Consider the following 13,651-nt stretch of genomic DNA (forward strand, 5'->3'; position numbering starts at 1 on the left):
TGTTTATTTAAAAAAATGAAACTGAACCACGTCTTTACATAATGATCAAGAATTTTAATTCTCGCATTAGATCAGTATTACAGAAAATGATATTATAGTACAGAGTTTTTCAATATCTTTTCAGTACCATAGTGTATTCCTCAGGAGTGCTGGTCACTTGTCTGTACAATATCACTCTTGCATTTTTTTGGACTGTACATTTTATGTAATTCATTTTAAAAAGGCTGTCAGCACTTAAATAAGCTGTGTCTTCATCTTGGAAGTTAAACAAAAGTTTCCAGGGAGCTCAGCCTCTAGGATTGGGCTGGGCAAGTTTAAATGTAAGGGTAGCGGGTAAAATAGAGGGTAATAAGGGCAGAGCTATGAGGGCCAGTTTACTATGAAGTATGTTCCAGACTGAGGTATAGCCTGTAGCACAGGACATGCCTCGGGGCACGCTAAAGTAGCACAGAATTTACACAGACCCCCACCGGTCATCGTTTCCGCACAAAGTCTGTGCCACCCGGCAGCGCGTGCTGCTTCTCAGCATCGCCACCACAAGACCCTCCCCCACAGCCCTGGCTTTTGGCACTGCGCACATAAACACGACTCACGAGAGAAACGACAAGCAAAGCAGTTTTGTAAACCCTTTATGAAGCATAATGAAGTCTTTATGGAGCATATACTACTAAAGGGAAAGATAGCTGGGTCACCTTGGTGCACTTTGAGGAGAGATGAAAAGATCCAGCTCCTGTCATTTTGAAGAGCTTTTCATTCCTCAGTGACACATTTTCTACCGATGAGAAAATAAGCTTTCTGATGGATGTATGACAGGCGCCAACAGCTGTCTATTAAAATGCTACGGCTATCTATAAGTTCTAGCATTGAACACACAAAGCAATTGCAATGAAAGAGAACAGAGTTGCTTAATATGATAATATTCATCATTATATTAATAATCATAATAATTATAACAATATATTACAGAATAAATCTCTTATAATTCATATATATATTCTCACTTTAAAAGGTATAATATTTTCTGTCTTTGAAATACTATGTCTTCGAAGTCATAGTTTCCGAAATGTCACATATTCGTCTTTGTTCGAAATGTTGATTATACTGGATCAACTTCTCCCAAATCAATAAAAACTAGCTGTGCCGTTGCATATTACAGAATAGTAATGATATGTGGACATGCACCACTTTCTTGCTCTGTACTTGGTCTGTCCCCTTAAGATGACATCATAGCCGTCCTATGACCATGACGTCCACGACTTCACCCTTGTGCAACTCCACGTATTGCTCTGTTTTCGGAGGCAACATCAGAAGGCCGTTGGCACTGCGCATGCTCATTAGCCGACTACTCATTTGGTTTCCTGTGGAGCAGAGCAGGGTGTTACTTGCTTTTTTTGCATACAAATAAGTTAGTTATTTGTAAGCTATATCTATATGCTGTATGCCGTATAAATACATATACATAACTAATTATGTATACCTGTGCTCTGTGCCCAGGGAAGTGGTTCCTGGTGGTGCCATGTCAGTATACAGCGATGATATTCTGGACGTGGATCCAACTTTACATCACAGGACAGCTGCCAAGAAAAACATACATACTGTTGACATCGCAGCAGAAACACAATGCAAGTCACAAGAAAGCAGTGGTGGATGAAGTACACAACTCAAGTACTGGAGTGAAAGTACAGATACCATAATAATACATTACTCCAGTAAAAGTATAAGGGTTTTCGAAAAGTAAAGGGTTACTCCACACAAAAATGTAAATTTTGTCGTTAATCACTTACTCCCATGTCGCTCCAAACCCGTAAAAGCTTTGTTCGTCTTTGGAACACAATTTAAGATATTTTAGATGAAAACTGAGAGGCTTGTGACTGTCCCATTGACTGCCAAGTAAATAACACTGTCAAGGCCCAGAAAAGTATGAAAGACATCGCCAAAATAGTCCATCTCGCCATCAGTGGTTCAACCGTAAAGTTATGAAGCTACGAGAATACTTTTTGTATGCAAAGAAAAAAAAAAAACTACTTTATTCAACAATTCTTCTCCTCTGTGTTCTTTGCGCAGAAAAAGTGTTCTCGTCGCTTCATTAAATTCAGATTGAACCACTGATGGCGAGATGGACTATTTTGGCGATGTCTTTCATACTTTTCTGGGCCTTGACAGTGGCAATTACTTGGCAGTCAATGGGACAGTCACAAGCCTCCCGGTTTTCATCCAAAATATTTTAAATTGTGTTCCGAAGACGAACAAAGCTTTTACGGGTTTGGAACGACATGGGGGGTAAGTGATTAATGACAAAATGTTTATTTTGGGGTGGAGTAACCCTTTAAGTAAAAGTGCAAAATAATTTTTCTTTAATGCACTTAAGTATTTAAAAAAGTACTGATTGATACATTTTGCAATTTTATATACTCCACTCTATATGATGTATGCAGACTATTGATTTGTAAGTAAGAAAAAGTTCTTAAATTTCATTTACAAAACTTGTCATACAGCATCAAACATTAAATATCTCAATATATCAATTTAGGATACCGAATTCAAATGTGCAAACAAGTGAAAATAAAATGCATACGGTGTTTAAAAATGTGTGTTGACAAATAGTATAAACATTCAATATAAAACCTTTGGTATTTTGAGAAGAATGCTATGCAAACATGAAACTGCTACGGCAGCAGGGAAGATGCACACACTCAAGCTCAAAGGATCTTCTGGTTCTTGGCTCATTTTAAGTTAGACATGAAGACTCATTTTGACTGGAATCAGTGAGTTGTTGACTTAAGAACAGCTTCTATCAGATCAGGCCAATTTGTGAATGAATTGCGATATGCGATCCTATTCAACATGTTCATTGAAAAGAATCAGCTTGTTCACAAATCTGGCATCGCTATCACGTCTCAGAGCAGGTGATGATTTCTTCCGTTCAAATTAACAAGGAATGATAGGTTTTTATGAAATGTAATGCTTTGGAAAGGTTTCCACAATAAAATACTCAAAAAAAAAAAAAAAAAAAAAAGATACTTGAAAAATTCACTTTAAGTAAAAATACTCAGTTACTATCCACCACTGCAAGAACGTGAGCGTTATTGGCTATACTCACCCTGGCTTTGATGATGGTGGGCCGTGGGTCCAGGATCCCCTGCATCTTTCTTAATGCAGGGATAACAAAGAGGTTACAGGTTACAACAGCTGACACTGGGTTACCTGAGACAGAAAGAAGAGACGAGTGTTGAGGTGAAGACTATGGCTTACGCTTTGGGTTCGGGGTGGAGGTCTGGGGCAGAAACTCTCAGAACTGTGGATCATCTGTAGTAGATAGGAATTCAGTTTGTTTCTTGATGTCTTTAAAGCAACAGTTCACTTCCAAATGTGAATTCTGTAATTTGTTCACCCTCATGTTGTTCCAAAATTGTCCGATCTTGTGTTTCAGAGAACGCAAAAGAAGACATTTAGCAGAATATGTTTACGCTGCTCTTTTATATACAATTCAAGTACACATCAGTGGCTACAAGAACAACAAAACTCCTGAAACAGTAATAGTGTGAAAAATTATTACAATTTAAAATCACTCCAGTCTTCAGTGTCACATGATCCTTCAGAAATCATTCTAATACTGATTTGTAAAATTCAAGTAACATTTATTATCAATGTTGAAAATAAATGTGCTGCATAATACTTTTTGTGGAAACTGTGATACATTTAAGGATTCTTTGATGAATAGAAAGTTCAAAAGAGACATTTATTTGAAATAGAAAGCTTTTGCAACATTATAAATGTCTTTATGGCCACTTTTGATCAATGTAATGTGTCCTTGATGAATTAAGCTACTAATTACTTTCTCTCCGTATACCTTATTATCATTAAATTACAAATAGCAGCATTAACATTTTGCTTGTGTTCTACGGAAAAAGGAAAGTTAAACAAGGTTTGTAGCAACACAAGGGTGATTAAATAGTGACAAATTTTTCATTTCTAGGTCAACTGCCCCTTTAAGGAGTCTTTTTGACATCAGAGTTCAGTTTGTCTGGTTGGTGTGAAAGTTGCACTCACATTGATGATGCAAATGTACATTTGTGTCCATGTACATTTCTAAGCCCAATAATACTAGGGATGGAATTGAACTCTGGTTCGTACCAAAGCAATCAAATAAAGTGTGAAAACAACCCAACACTCTCTGATAAGACAAATGTGTACCAACTACTGAAACCAGCTAAGAAAGAAGAGTGTATCAAATGCAGAGGTGCCCTCCACCACATCAACGGGAAGGGAAGAAGAGCATTGAAAGCAAAAGGAGGACAGCACTACATCAGACAAATAGCAGTTTCAAGACATTAAGCCACATCACGGTACACAAAACAGAAGGGCTTTGGGAGGTTGCAACAGAACTAACAGCTACAAGGAGCGCCACAGATGCAAAAAAGCAAAAACACAAGGCTTCTCTCAGAAAACAGAACAGAAAGCGTCACATTGGAAAATCAGAACAAAAATATTATTCCTATGTTTCATTTCATTGTGGTTGTTACTGTAGATTAGACAAGGCCTTTTCAGGTTTTCATCTTGTAATGTCTGTAATAATTATAACATACTGGTCCCAAATGAGCCCAAGTGCACTAAAAAGAGATTTCGTGTTACATGGTTTCGAAAACCAGTTAATTAGGGTTTGGTGTCAAAATTTCAAGTCCATTTCCGTTTTCTGAGCTCGGGCTGAAGACAGGGCTTATTTCCTGAATTAAGAGCACCTACTTCCTCGTGGGGGAGGAGGCACAGGCAGTCTGCTGGCCTCGCTGTCACTCAGGGGCACAGTCTCCAGAAGAGTCGCCCCTGTGTCTCTGTAGGTGAAATTACCTTTGAAGGGGAATATAGAAATCGCCACTGTCACCACTGCCTCGACCACCTGGTTTCTGAAGGCACAAGGTGGGAGTACAGTTGGCTCGGGGTGGGGGCAAGCCTGGGAAAGCTGATCGGACTGCTGGGCAAGCAGGGAGATGCAGGTTTGCAGAAAGGTACACAGGTGGGCAACCGTGGGCTGATTCAATTTTATGGAGAAGGGACCATTTAGTTTGGAGATAGTATTGTATAGATATGTGAGTTTATGTAAATAGCTAGAATAAAAGAAGTTGCTGTACTGCAAGTAGTACAATACATACAGTATGTGGGAGAAAGAGGAAACTCAGTCACATGGCTTTGTGTATGTATGTGATTTCATTTGTGTAAATTCTAAACAGTTCCAACTCTGAGACACTCTTCCTGTCAAAACTTCTCCATTTGTTTACATACACAATAACTTTGTCAAATACACAGCATATTGTACCTGGAAGGGCAAAGATCAGCTTTCTTGCACCGTCAATGTCTAAGGTGGCAAACGTAGTAGGCAAACTGAAAAAGATATAGAATAAAGCATCAATATTCTACATCCCAGCAACAACCAAAATATTTTTTAAACAGATGCCCTAACCAGACTAATATGTAATATACAGTCAGTCAGTTGTTATCGCAAATTATTATAAGGCTCTATGAATACTTGATTCTGATTGGTCAATCACAGAATTAAGCAGTCAGATGTTTCCAAATATTTTCTGTCGTCTGGGCAATGCTTAATATCAAACCGCTCATCTGGGTAAGTCAACCTGGTGCCATTTTCACGTCTATTGTGTCACTGCAGACTCGTGCTCTCTTGTTTTATACAAGAATAAACATCTCGGAGGACTTCAGTTTTAATACTGTAATATTGTTGCAGAAGTATTGATACATACAAGATATATATAAAGTCATTGATTGCTTGTATGAGTGGTCATTTATACAGAATTATCCAAATGAGCGGTGATTATTCAAAAATGACAGATCAACCGACCAATCAGAATCAAGAATTCCAGAGAGACATGTCAAAATAAAAGTTAAAATGTTACACTGTATCTAATTTAAAACGGTGCTGTAATCGTTAACTAAAAAATATTTTTGTTGATTGAAATAAAGCTGGAATAAAATGTAAGTATTAAATGAAATTACTAAAACAAAAACTGAAAAATGTAGCTAAATGGAAATATAAAAAAAATTATAATAAAACTGGAAAAGCACATAACAAAATGACTAAAATTAACGGAAGCAATGTATTCATATTCATAAATAGTATAACAGTAAATAAATAATACTAAATTAGCATTGAAATATAATAATAATTAGGTCTTTTGCTCTCTATATTTCTTTGTCTTAGTTGAATCAGATGCCTATGTTCACAAACCCCTCTGATGCATATTGCACACAAAAAAGGCAAGAAAAATCATTGGTGTGGTACTTTGCAACTTTTGGGAGTCAGGGTGCACTGGTTCTTATCAATATTTTGGCGTTGCCAACATTTTTTAGGTCATGGCATTACATCCTTGAAAGAGTTTTAAGGCAGTTTGTTCTCAAGAAAACAAGATATCCTCAATCCAACAACCAAATGCCCCATCTCACGCCAGTGCCGCCCCATCCAGGCTTTACGCAAGTCTGGCTGTGCATGACTAAGACTGCTTCTCTCACTCACCCTGGCTTCATAAACACTCGACCAAAGTGGATCTGGGCATGGAGGTCTATATCCAGGACTTGCTTCAGATAGTCCTGAAAAAACAAAAAACAAACAAACGTTAACGTGAGTGTTTGCATTTCTCCTCTCGTGTAGGACAGCACCATCTATCCGCACCTGGTGAAGTGAAACATCGGGTAATTAAAGAGCTTTAATTAATAGGGCGGAAAATCAAGAGCAAGAGGCAGTCAGTGCACTGCTGCCTGGGCAAAGACCCAAAATAAAAGGTCAGGTTAACAAATGCTGCTTTGTGACAAGAAACAAGCAGAAACACTAGATGGCAGTAAAACATACAGTGACCTGTGGCATAAGCTCTTAAAAGAGTTTTGCTCTGAGATCTCGTGCTCTCTGGGTAAACCAATGGAATCCTCTTCTTGACATGAAGCAGACCGATCTGTGAGGCCACATTCCTGTATTGAGAAGCTCGGACATTTCAAGCATGTGACCTTTCATTAGACAACAGCACTTCCAGACAACTCCAATCAACTGACCTTCTCACCCATGGACACGCCCCCGGAGGTGATGATGACGTCAGCACGACTAATGCCTTCGTTCAGGGCGTTCAGCAGGTCGTCTGGGCTGCAGGGGGTTACAAAAACATGATCATGGCAAAATTACTTCCAATTTGTTTTTTTGTTAAATCTGTTAAATCTGTTTTTTGTTAAATCTGTTAAATTTTTTGTTTTGTTACTCGCATATTGGTAAAGTAAAAAATGCTAAATGTTTGCTTAGACTATTTCTATTACAAATGTAATGTAGGGAATAACCGGAATTTCATATTTTTATTCATTACAGACACATTCAATTGATTAAATGTAAAGGCCTTTACATTTTTACAAAATATGTCTATTTCAAATAAATGCTGTTCTTTTAAACCTTCTATTTATCCTGAGGGGGAAAAATGGGGTAATGCCTATTGAAAATTCAGCTTTGCTATCACAGGAATAAATACATTTTAAAATATATTAAAAGAGAAAATGGTTATGTTAATTTACAATAATATATCCCAATATTTCTGTTTTTATTGTATTTTTAATCAAATAAATGCAGCTTTGGTGAGCGCAAGAGACATCGTTTTAAAAACGTTAACAAATTTTACTAACCTCAAACTTTTGAACGTGATATTATATTATTATATTATCATTAAATCATATAAATAATTATTTCAAAATACACAATATATTGTTATATTTTATTTAATACTAAATGTATTAAATACTTTACTCAATATTTCATATGCACAAAATGAGGACAGCACAAAAAAGCATTACTGACTTCAAGAAAAACACTAAAGTTCTTTCATATGAATGCAGAATTTCTTTTTAATTACTTATCACTGACTTCTTATTGTTAACCTATTTGTATTTGCTTCTTATACATGTTTTATACATGCTCCTTATAAATATTATACATCTATACGTCCCTACAGTATATGTATGCACATACAAATAAAGGTGAAAAAATACTTGAGAGCTCTGCAGGAACTGCTGTCTTTCAGTAAATTGTGCTGAGAGGCTGTATGGTCTTGTATCGATTCTAATATATGAGCTGGAGTTTCAGAGTGCTGAGGTTGGAAAGATTTAGACATGTGCAGCGCTGACTCTGTGTGTGTGTGTGTGTGTGTGTGTGTCTGTTAGGGATGCACAATTATGACAAAAATCATAATTGTCGATTATTCCCTTTAGATTGTAACTGTGATTATTAATAACGATTATTTTGAACAGATTTATGTCATTGTTTGAAGCTGCATGCCATATTTTTATATAAAATATATATATAAAAAAAAGGCTGAAAACACTCTTTCTGAACTTTTATTGATTTCTATAGCATTAAGCCTCAAATGTCAACTATACATTGGTTTGGTTTCTTCTTTAAACAAAAAAAGGTAAAATTATGCATGGTATAATAATGTTATACTAAAACTAAAAGAAAAAAGAAAAGAAAAAATGGTTTATTAAAGCTATATATTTCATTTACAATTAAACAGACGAAATTTCAAATTACAGTAACATTTTACAATACAATTTATATTATCAGGGCTCCAGACTAACATTCAAGAGCAGTGGCACCAGCACCTGATTTGGTAGCACTGAACATGCAATAGTACAAGTTTTGTCTCTTAGAAATGCACATTAGAACAGGAGCTTGAGTTGGGATGCAGATGTACATTTGACAGTACCATTGTGAAAACTGTAACAGCCTCATCTTTTATACACAACCAAAAGTACAGCACCTCATTATCATGGTAAAAAAGTAGCCTAACTATATGGTTTCTATGGTGTTTGCATTGAAAAACAGTAGCCTAAAGACATTGTCAATTACAAATCCACATCAACTGATAGAATAATTAACAAAATAATGTAATTATATTCCATTACTCCTTTAACATATTTATTATATTAATAATATAATAATACTCAATATGAATATCCTACTTTTCTGCCACCGTACCATTGTTACCGTTAGTGTTACTACAGTAAAACTATGGTAAATGTGGGTGATTTATGGATTGAAACGTCTTCTAACTGGATCGTTGTTGCACTGTTTCTGCATCAGTGTTGATGAGAATAACAGCTCCGATTTATTTGGCATTAAACTAGTTTAAATTAAAGAGACGTGATTTGTCCTGGAGAACTCTGCGCTGAACTCGAGTGCTTCTTACTGGATTTCACAGTGTTGTTTAGTGCGTGATCCCGACTGGTCACTGTAATAAACGCATACGCTCTAAGCTCGTGCTGCACTGTTTTCTTTTGAGACGAGCAGATAAAAGGTCAGTGTGGCGTGCAGTTCAAACGTGTACCGCTATTTTGTTCTGCTTTTGACACGTTTGGCGTTTATATCTATCATGCACAACAGAGTGACATCGACTTAGACAAAGTCTTTTATCCAGTGTGTTTGAGTTTGTTAAACCTCGCGCTGCAAACACATCTTAAGCACACAGAATAATGCAAGTGGGCATTTTTAATTGTTTATTTATTTTTGTAATCGTGGCTTTGAACGATTATGTAATCGCGGCATCCATAATCGTAATCGCGATTAGAAATTCGATTAATTGAGCAGCCCTAGTGTCTGTGTGGGTGGTATAGAAGGGATGCTGACTTGTCTCCGACGATGCCGAGGTTGATGGTGGGATAGCCGTGTTCCTGAATGGTGGCCAACAGTGTGGATCGGTTACTGTCCCTGATCTTGCCTGGGTGAAGGTCATCCTCAGGGTTTAACAACTGCATACATAAACATACATAAACACGGTCAAACACGTTTTAAATTACCATGGGCAAAAGAAAGTAACAAAGCAATACACAAACAAGTCCTACCTCATTGCCAGTGGACATGACTGCTACAACTGGGAATTTCTGCACCTCCACCTCTGTGACTCCTACAGTGGCCAGGAGGCCGATCTCAGATGGACCCATGTGAGTGCCCTTGGCCAGTACGCACTCTCCACGCTTGATATCATGTCCTATAGGCCTGTGTATAATAATACCAGTTTTTATTACTCAAAGAGACTGATTAATTCCTCATGAAAAAGGTGAAATGTGGAATAATGCTTAATAATGCTTCTCTGGCGTTTTTTGAGGAAATAAACTTCAGTCCCACTCACCTGATATCCTGTCCTGGACGAGCCTGGACCAGGATCCTCACCTCCAGCTCCTCTGTACCCTGTCATCCATAACCAGCCAGATTGAGACATGTACAAACAACATGTATCAACAACACTGGACTTTCATTTATATGAGAAGTTGCTAGACACGGTTTAGAAGTATGTCTGTGTGGTGTGTTTCTTGTTTTCCTCCATATTAAATTAAGATAATACAAAAATACTACTGCAAAAAATACTGCTGTATAATTTATTGTAATTATGCATTCATAAAATCCTTGTGTTGTTCTCTAAATCTTAAATATATTTGATTGTTTTTCTTTTTAATTGTCTTATACTTTGAACTATGCATGTTTCACTTTTGGGACAAAATACATGAAAAATTTCCCCAGAAAGCTAGCTACAACTAACAAAATTGCTAATCCTCAAAGGTAGCAATTCTTTATGAAACATACTTTGTTCTTTTAGGGATGTGGTTGATTTCAAGTTAGTTAAAGTTATTTATTAGAAATCTAAGTTTGTTTTGTTTTTTTACATACATTAATTAAAATAGTTTAAAATGGTTCGGTTAAGAATGTGATACACTTACGTCTTCAGACTCTCGTAGCAGTTCTGTGTCTTCTACTTGCACTACAGCGTCTGCACCACATGGGATAGGAGCACCTGTCGTCACCCTCATCACTTGGCCTGGCATAACTGTGAGAGTGGGCTACAGAGAGAAAAAAAGTCTTTAACCACTGTAACGGAAATCTGTGGTGTGAAAGCAAAACTACACTAATATTACATCCTTCTGATACTAGTTTAAATTGCTACTTTACAAACAAAACGTCATATTTATTTTATTTATTTGGTCATTTAGCAGACGCTTTTCTCCAAAGCGACTTACAAATGAGGACATAAGAAGCAATCAAAACCAACAAAAGAGCAACAACGTGCAAGTACTATTACAAGTCTTGGTTAGCCTAACGCAGTACAGATAATTATTATTATCTTTATTTTTTTTAAATAAAAAGACATAGATAAAATAAAATTAGAATAGAGAGTGCTAGAGTTAGAGGGTCAAGTAAAGATGGAACAGATGAGTTTTTAGCCGTTTCTTGAAGATGGGTAAGGATTCAGCTGCTCGGATTGAGTTGGGCAGGTCGTTCCACCAGATGGGAACAGTTAATGAAAAAGTCTGTGAAAGTGTTTTTGTGCGTCTTTGGGATGGCACAATAATGCGTCGTTCACTTGAAGAACGCAAGCTTGTAGAGGGCACATACGTCTGAAGTAATGAATTTACGTAAAGGGGTGCAGAGATATACATTATTATTCGTACCAGAGTCATATGGCATTAGCTGAGAAAACAACAGAATGACCCATGACTCGAATGCAAATACACTCTCCAGACAGAGCACTGTATGGACATCAGCCATGAGCACTGGAGTGCTGGCCTGCACTCTGCTGCATACAGCCCACGGGGATCTCCCCCTCTTTCTCTCTCTGTCTATGTGTGTGTGTGTGTGTGTAATGCACTCATTAAACACGCTCACTGAGCCTGAGTTTTCTTGCCATATGCACACACAAGCCTCCTGCAGACACAAGGTGCCAGTGCAATAGCAGGCATTTCCTGTGTTATGTGTGAGGGAGAGAGACTATGTTCATGTCAGGTTTTCAACAGTGTAAGAAGACTAGTTCCAGTTTTTGTTCGTTTAACTCACCTGTTCCCCAGCCTGAGACTCTCCAATGATGAAGCGATCACCAGGACCATCAGCAGCTGAAAACAGTAAAAAGATAAACTAATTTAGTCATTTTCAAAGGGTTAACAGGTTTGATGAATGTGATCACAATAGTTATAGTTAAAAATGTGTATCTTGTTAAGCTCAAAATGAGCAAGTATTTGTTGGGGCAGTGTGAACTAGCCTTAAGACTTGTAAACAAGAATTGTAATGTGCAAATGTATGTTTATGGGCAGGATATACTGTTATATAAAATGTGATTGCTCTGCTCTTAAATGCAGAACAAAATTTCCAGCAAGAACACTGCCTTATTTTGGTGGAAAAAGTGGTAAACGAGACCACGCAGGTTGAGTAATTTTGCAGTAATGGGTATTCACCTCGAACAGCGTAGCCATCTTTAACCGATGCAGGGAAAGGAGGCAGGTTGTCTTTGGCGTAGACGTCCTGAGCCAGAACTCGACCCATTCCATCTACAAACAGAAAAAGGACAGGAAAAAAAGTCAGATAAACACAATCATCAATACAATAAAAAAGTAAACAAGTTAACTTCTGTGTAAAAGTCAAAAAGGGGACATGTGCCTAAATCAGAGGCCAGCAAAAGCTATATGAGAAAGCAAATGCACACATGCAGCCATACAGCATGAAAAGAGGAATGTAAAAACGAGAGAAGTGAGGGAGAAGATAACGCAGACGAAGATGATCTTAACTAAAATATCACAAAGAATGTTAATCACATATATTATACAATCAAAAGCTATTTCATGTTCTATGTTTGTAAAGTATCTTAGCATACCGCTAACTAACAAGCCTGCTAACCTTGCATTCAAGTTACTACACAGGCGCAAGAGCATTAGCTAACACAACGTTTAAAAGTTACCATAGTATAAAAACCTGTCATATTGAAACACAAAACATAAAAAAACAACATTCTCACTTGTCAAAGGTTATCCTATTTCCTTTAAATCTTAGTGGTTTTTACAACTAGAGGCTTTGCAGAAAACTCATTTGAAGCTCAAACTTTGCATACAGCAGTCATTTAGCTGGCTAGTTTAGCATGCTGCTAACTGACAAACCTGTTAACCTTGTATACATGCAAGTTACTACAAAATTATTTGCTTTGTGCTATGTAGCTAGCACTGGTACGAAAAGACAACCCATAAAAAGATCTTATAATTTTGATCTAAGAATATCTTTGATTATTTGTTTTGTTTATCAAACGTTATTTTCATTATCTAGACGATCCAATCCGTTTTGAACAATGCAGTATGTCCAGGAATGTATTAATATTATTTATAAAGCGCAGTCAGTGGTAGAATTTCAAACATTTCATACTTTCGCACATAGTCTAAATAAAGGGGTAGGAAAGGTGGATAAGAATGTACCCTGAAACACAGATGTGCCATTTCCTCTGAGCACCAAACACACAGTGTAACGTGAACACACACTTATACTCGCACACAAAGCCTGAGATCTCTTGGGGGAGCAACAAGCGCCCTCCCACACATGAAAAGAAGAGGAGAAAAGAGAGATGACAGACAGAGAGATAGAGGGGAAGGAATAAAGAATCAGGGAGAGCCAGAAGGAAAGCGAGAGAGAGAATAAAGAGACACAGAAAAAGAAAAGAACGAGAGTGCAAAGGCGCTCTTGTAGAGATAAAGCACACGAATGAGAGAGAGAGAATGAGCTGATGCTAATGAGGCCTCTCCTCGGTTGGAGGCTGATTAGAAAAGACTTATTTCTCTAAAACAGCACATCTGACGAGGCTCTAAATAT

The 13,651-nt window shown here is 37.3% G+C and overlaps 1 protein-coding gene across 3 annotated transcripts in view; it reads right to left on the bottom strand.

The window, feature by feature from the left end:
- Positions 1-136: 136 nt before the first annotated feature.
- LOC306850227 (gephyrin) overlaps positions 137-13,651 on the bottom strand; it is an 86,133-nt gene continuing 72,618 nt past the window's right edge. For all 3 annotated transcript variants that reach the window (XM_079385739.1, XM_079385737.1, XM_079385738.1), the window contains 12 exons: positions 12,256-12,348; positions 11,861-11,916; positions 10,750-10,869; positions 10,164-10,222; positions 9,877-10,030; positions 9,662-9,783; positions 7,054-7,141; positions 6,524-6,597; positions 5,312-5,376; positions 3,101-3,204; positions 1,478-1,574; positions 137-1,358 (listed from right to left, as the gene is read on the bottom strand). In XM_079385739.1, coding sequence (XP_079241865.1) covers positions 1,225-1,358; positions 1,478-1,574; positions 3,101-3,204; positions 5,312-5,376; positions 6,524-6,597; positions 7,054-7,141; positions 9,662-9,783; positions 9,877-10,030; positions 10,164-10,222; positions 10,750-10,869; positions 11,861-11,916; positions 12,256-12,348 — 1,166 coding nt within the window. In that variant the 3' untranslated portion in view covers positions 137-1,224. The remainder of the gene's footprint in view (positions 1,359-1,477; positions 1,575-3,100; positions 3,205-5,311; positions 5,377-6,523; positions 6,598-7,053; positions 7,142-9,661; positions 9,784-9,876; positions 10,031-10,163; positions 10,223-10,749; positions 10,870-11,860; positions 11,917-12,255; positions 12,349-13,651) is intronic.

The sequence above is a fragment of the Barbus barbus genome (assembly GCF_936440315.1).
Source record: "Barbus barbus genome assembly, chromosome: 30".
NCBI lineage: Eukaryota > Metazoa > Chordata > Actinopteri > Cypriniformes > Cyprinidae > Barbus > Barbus barbus.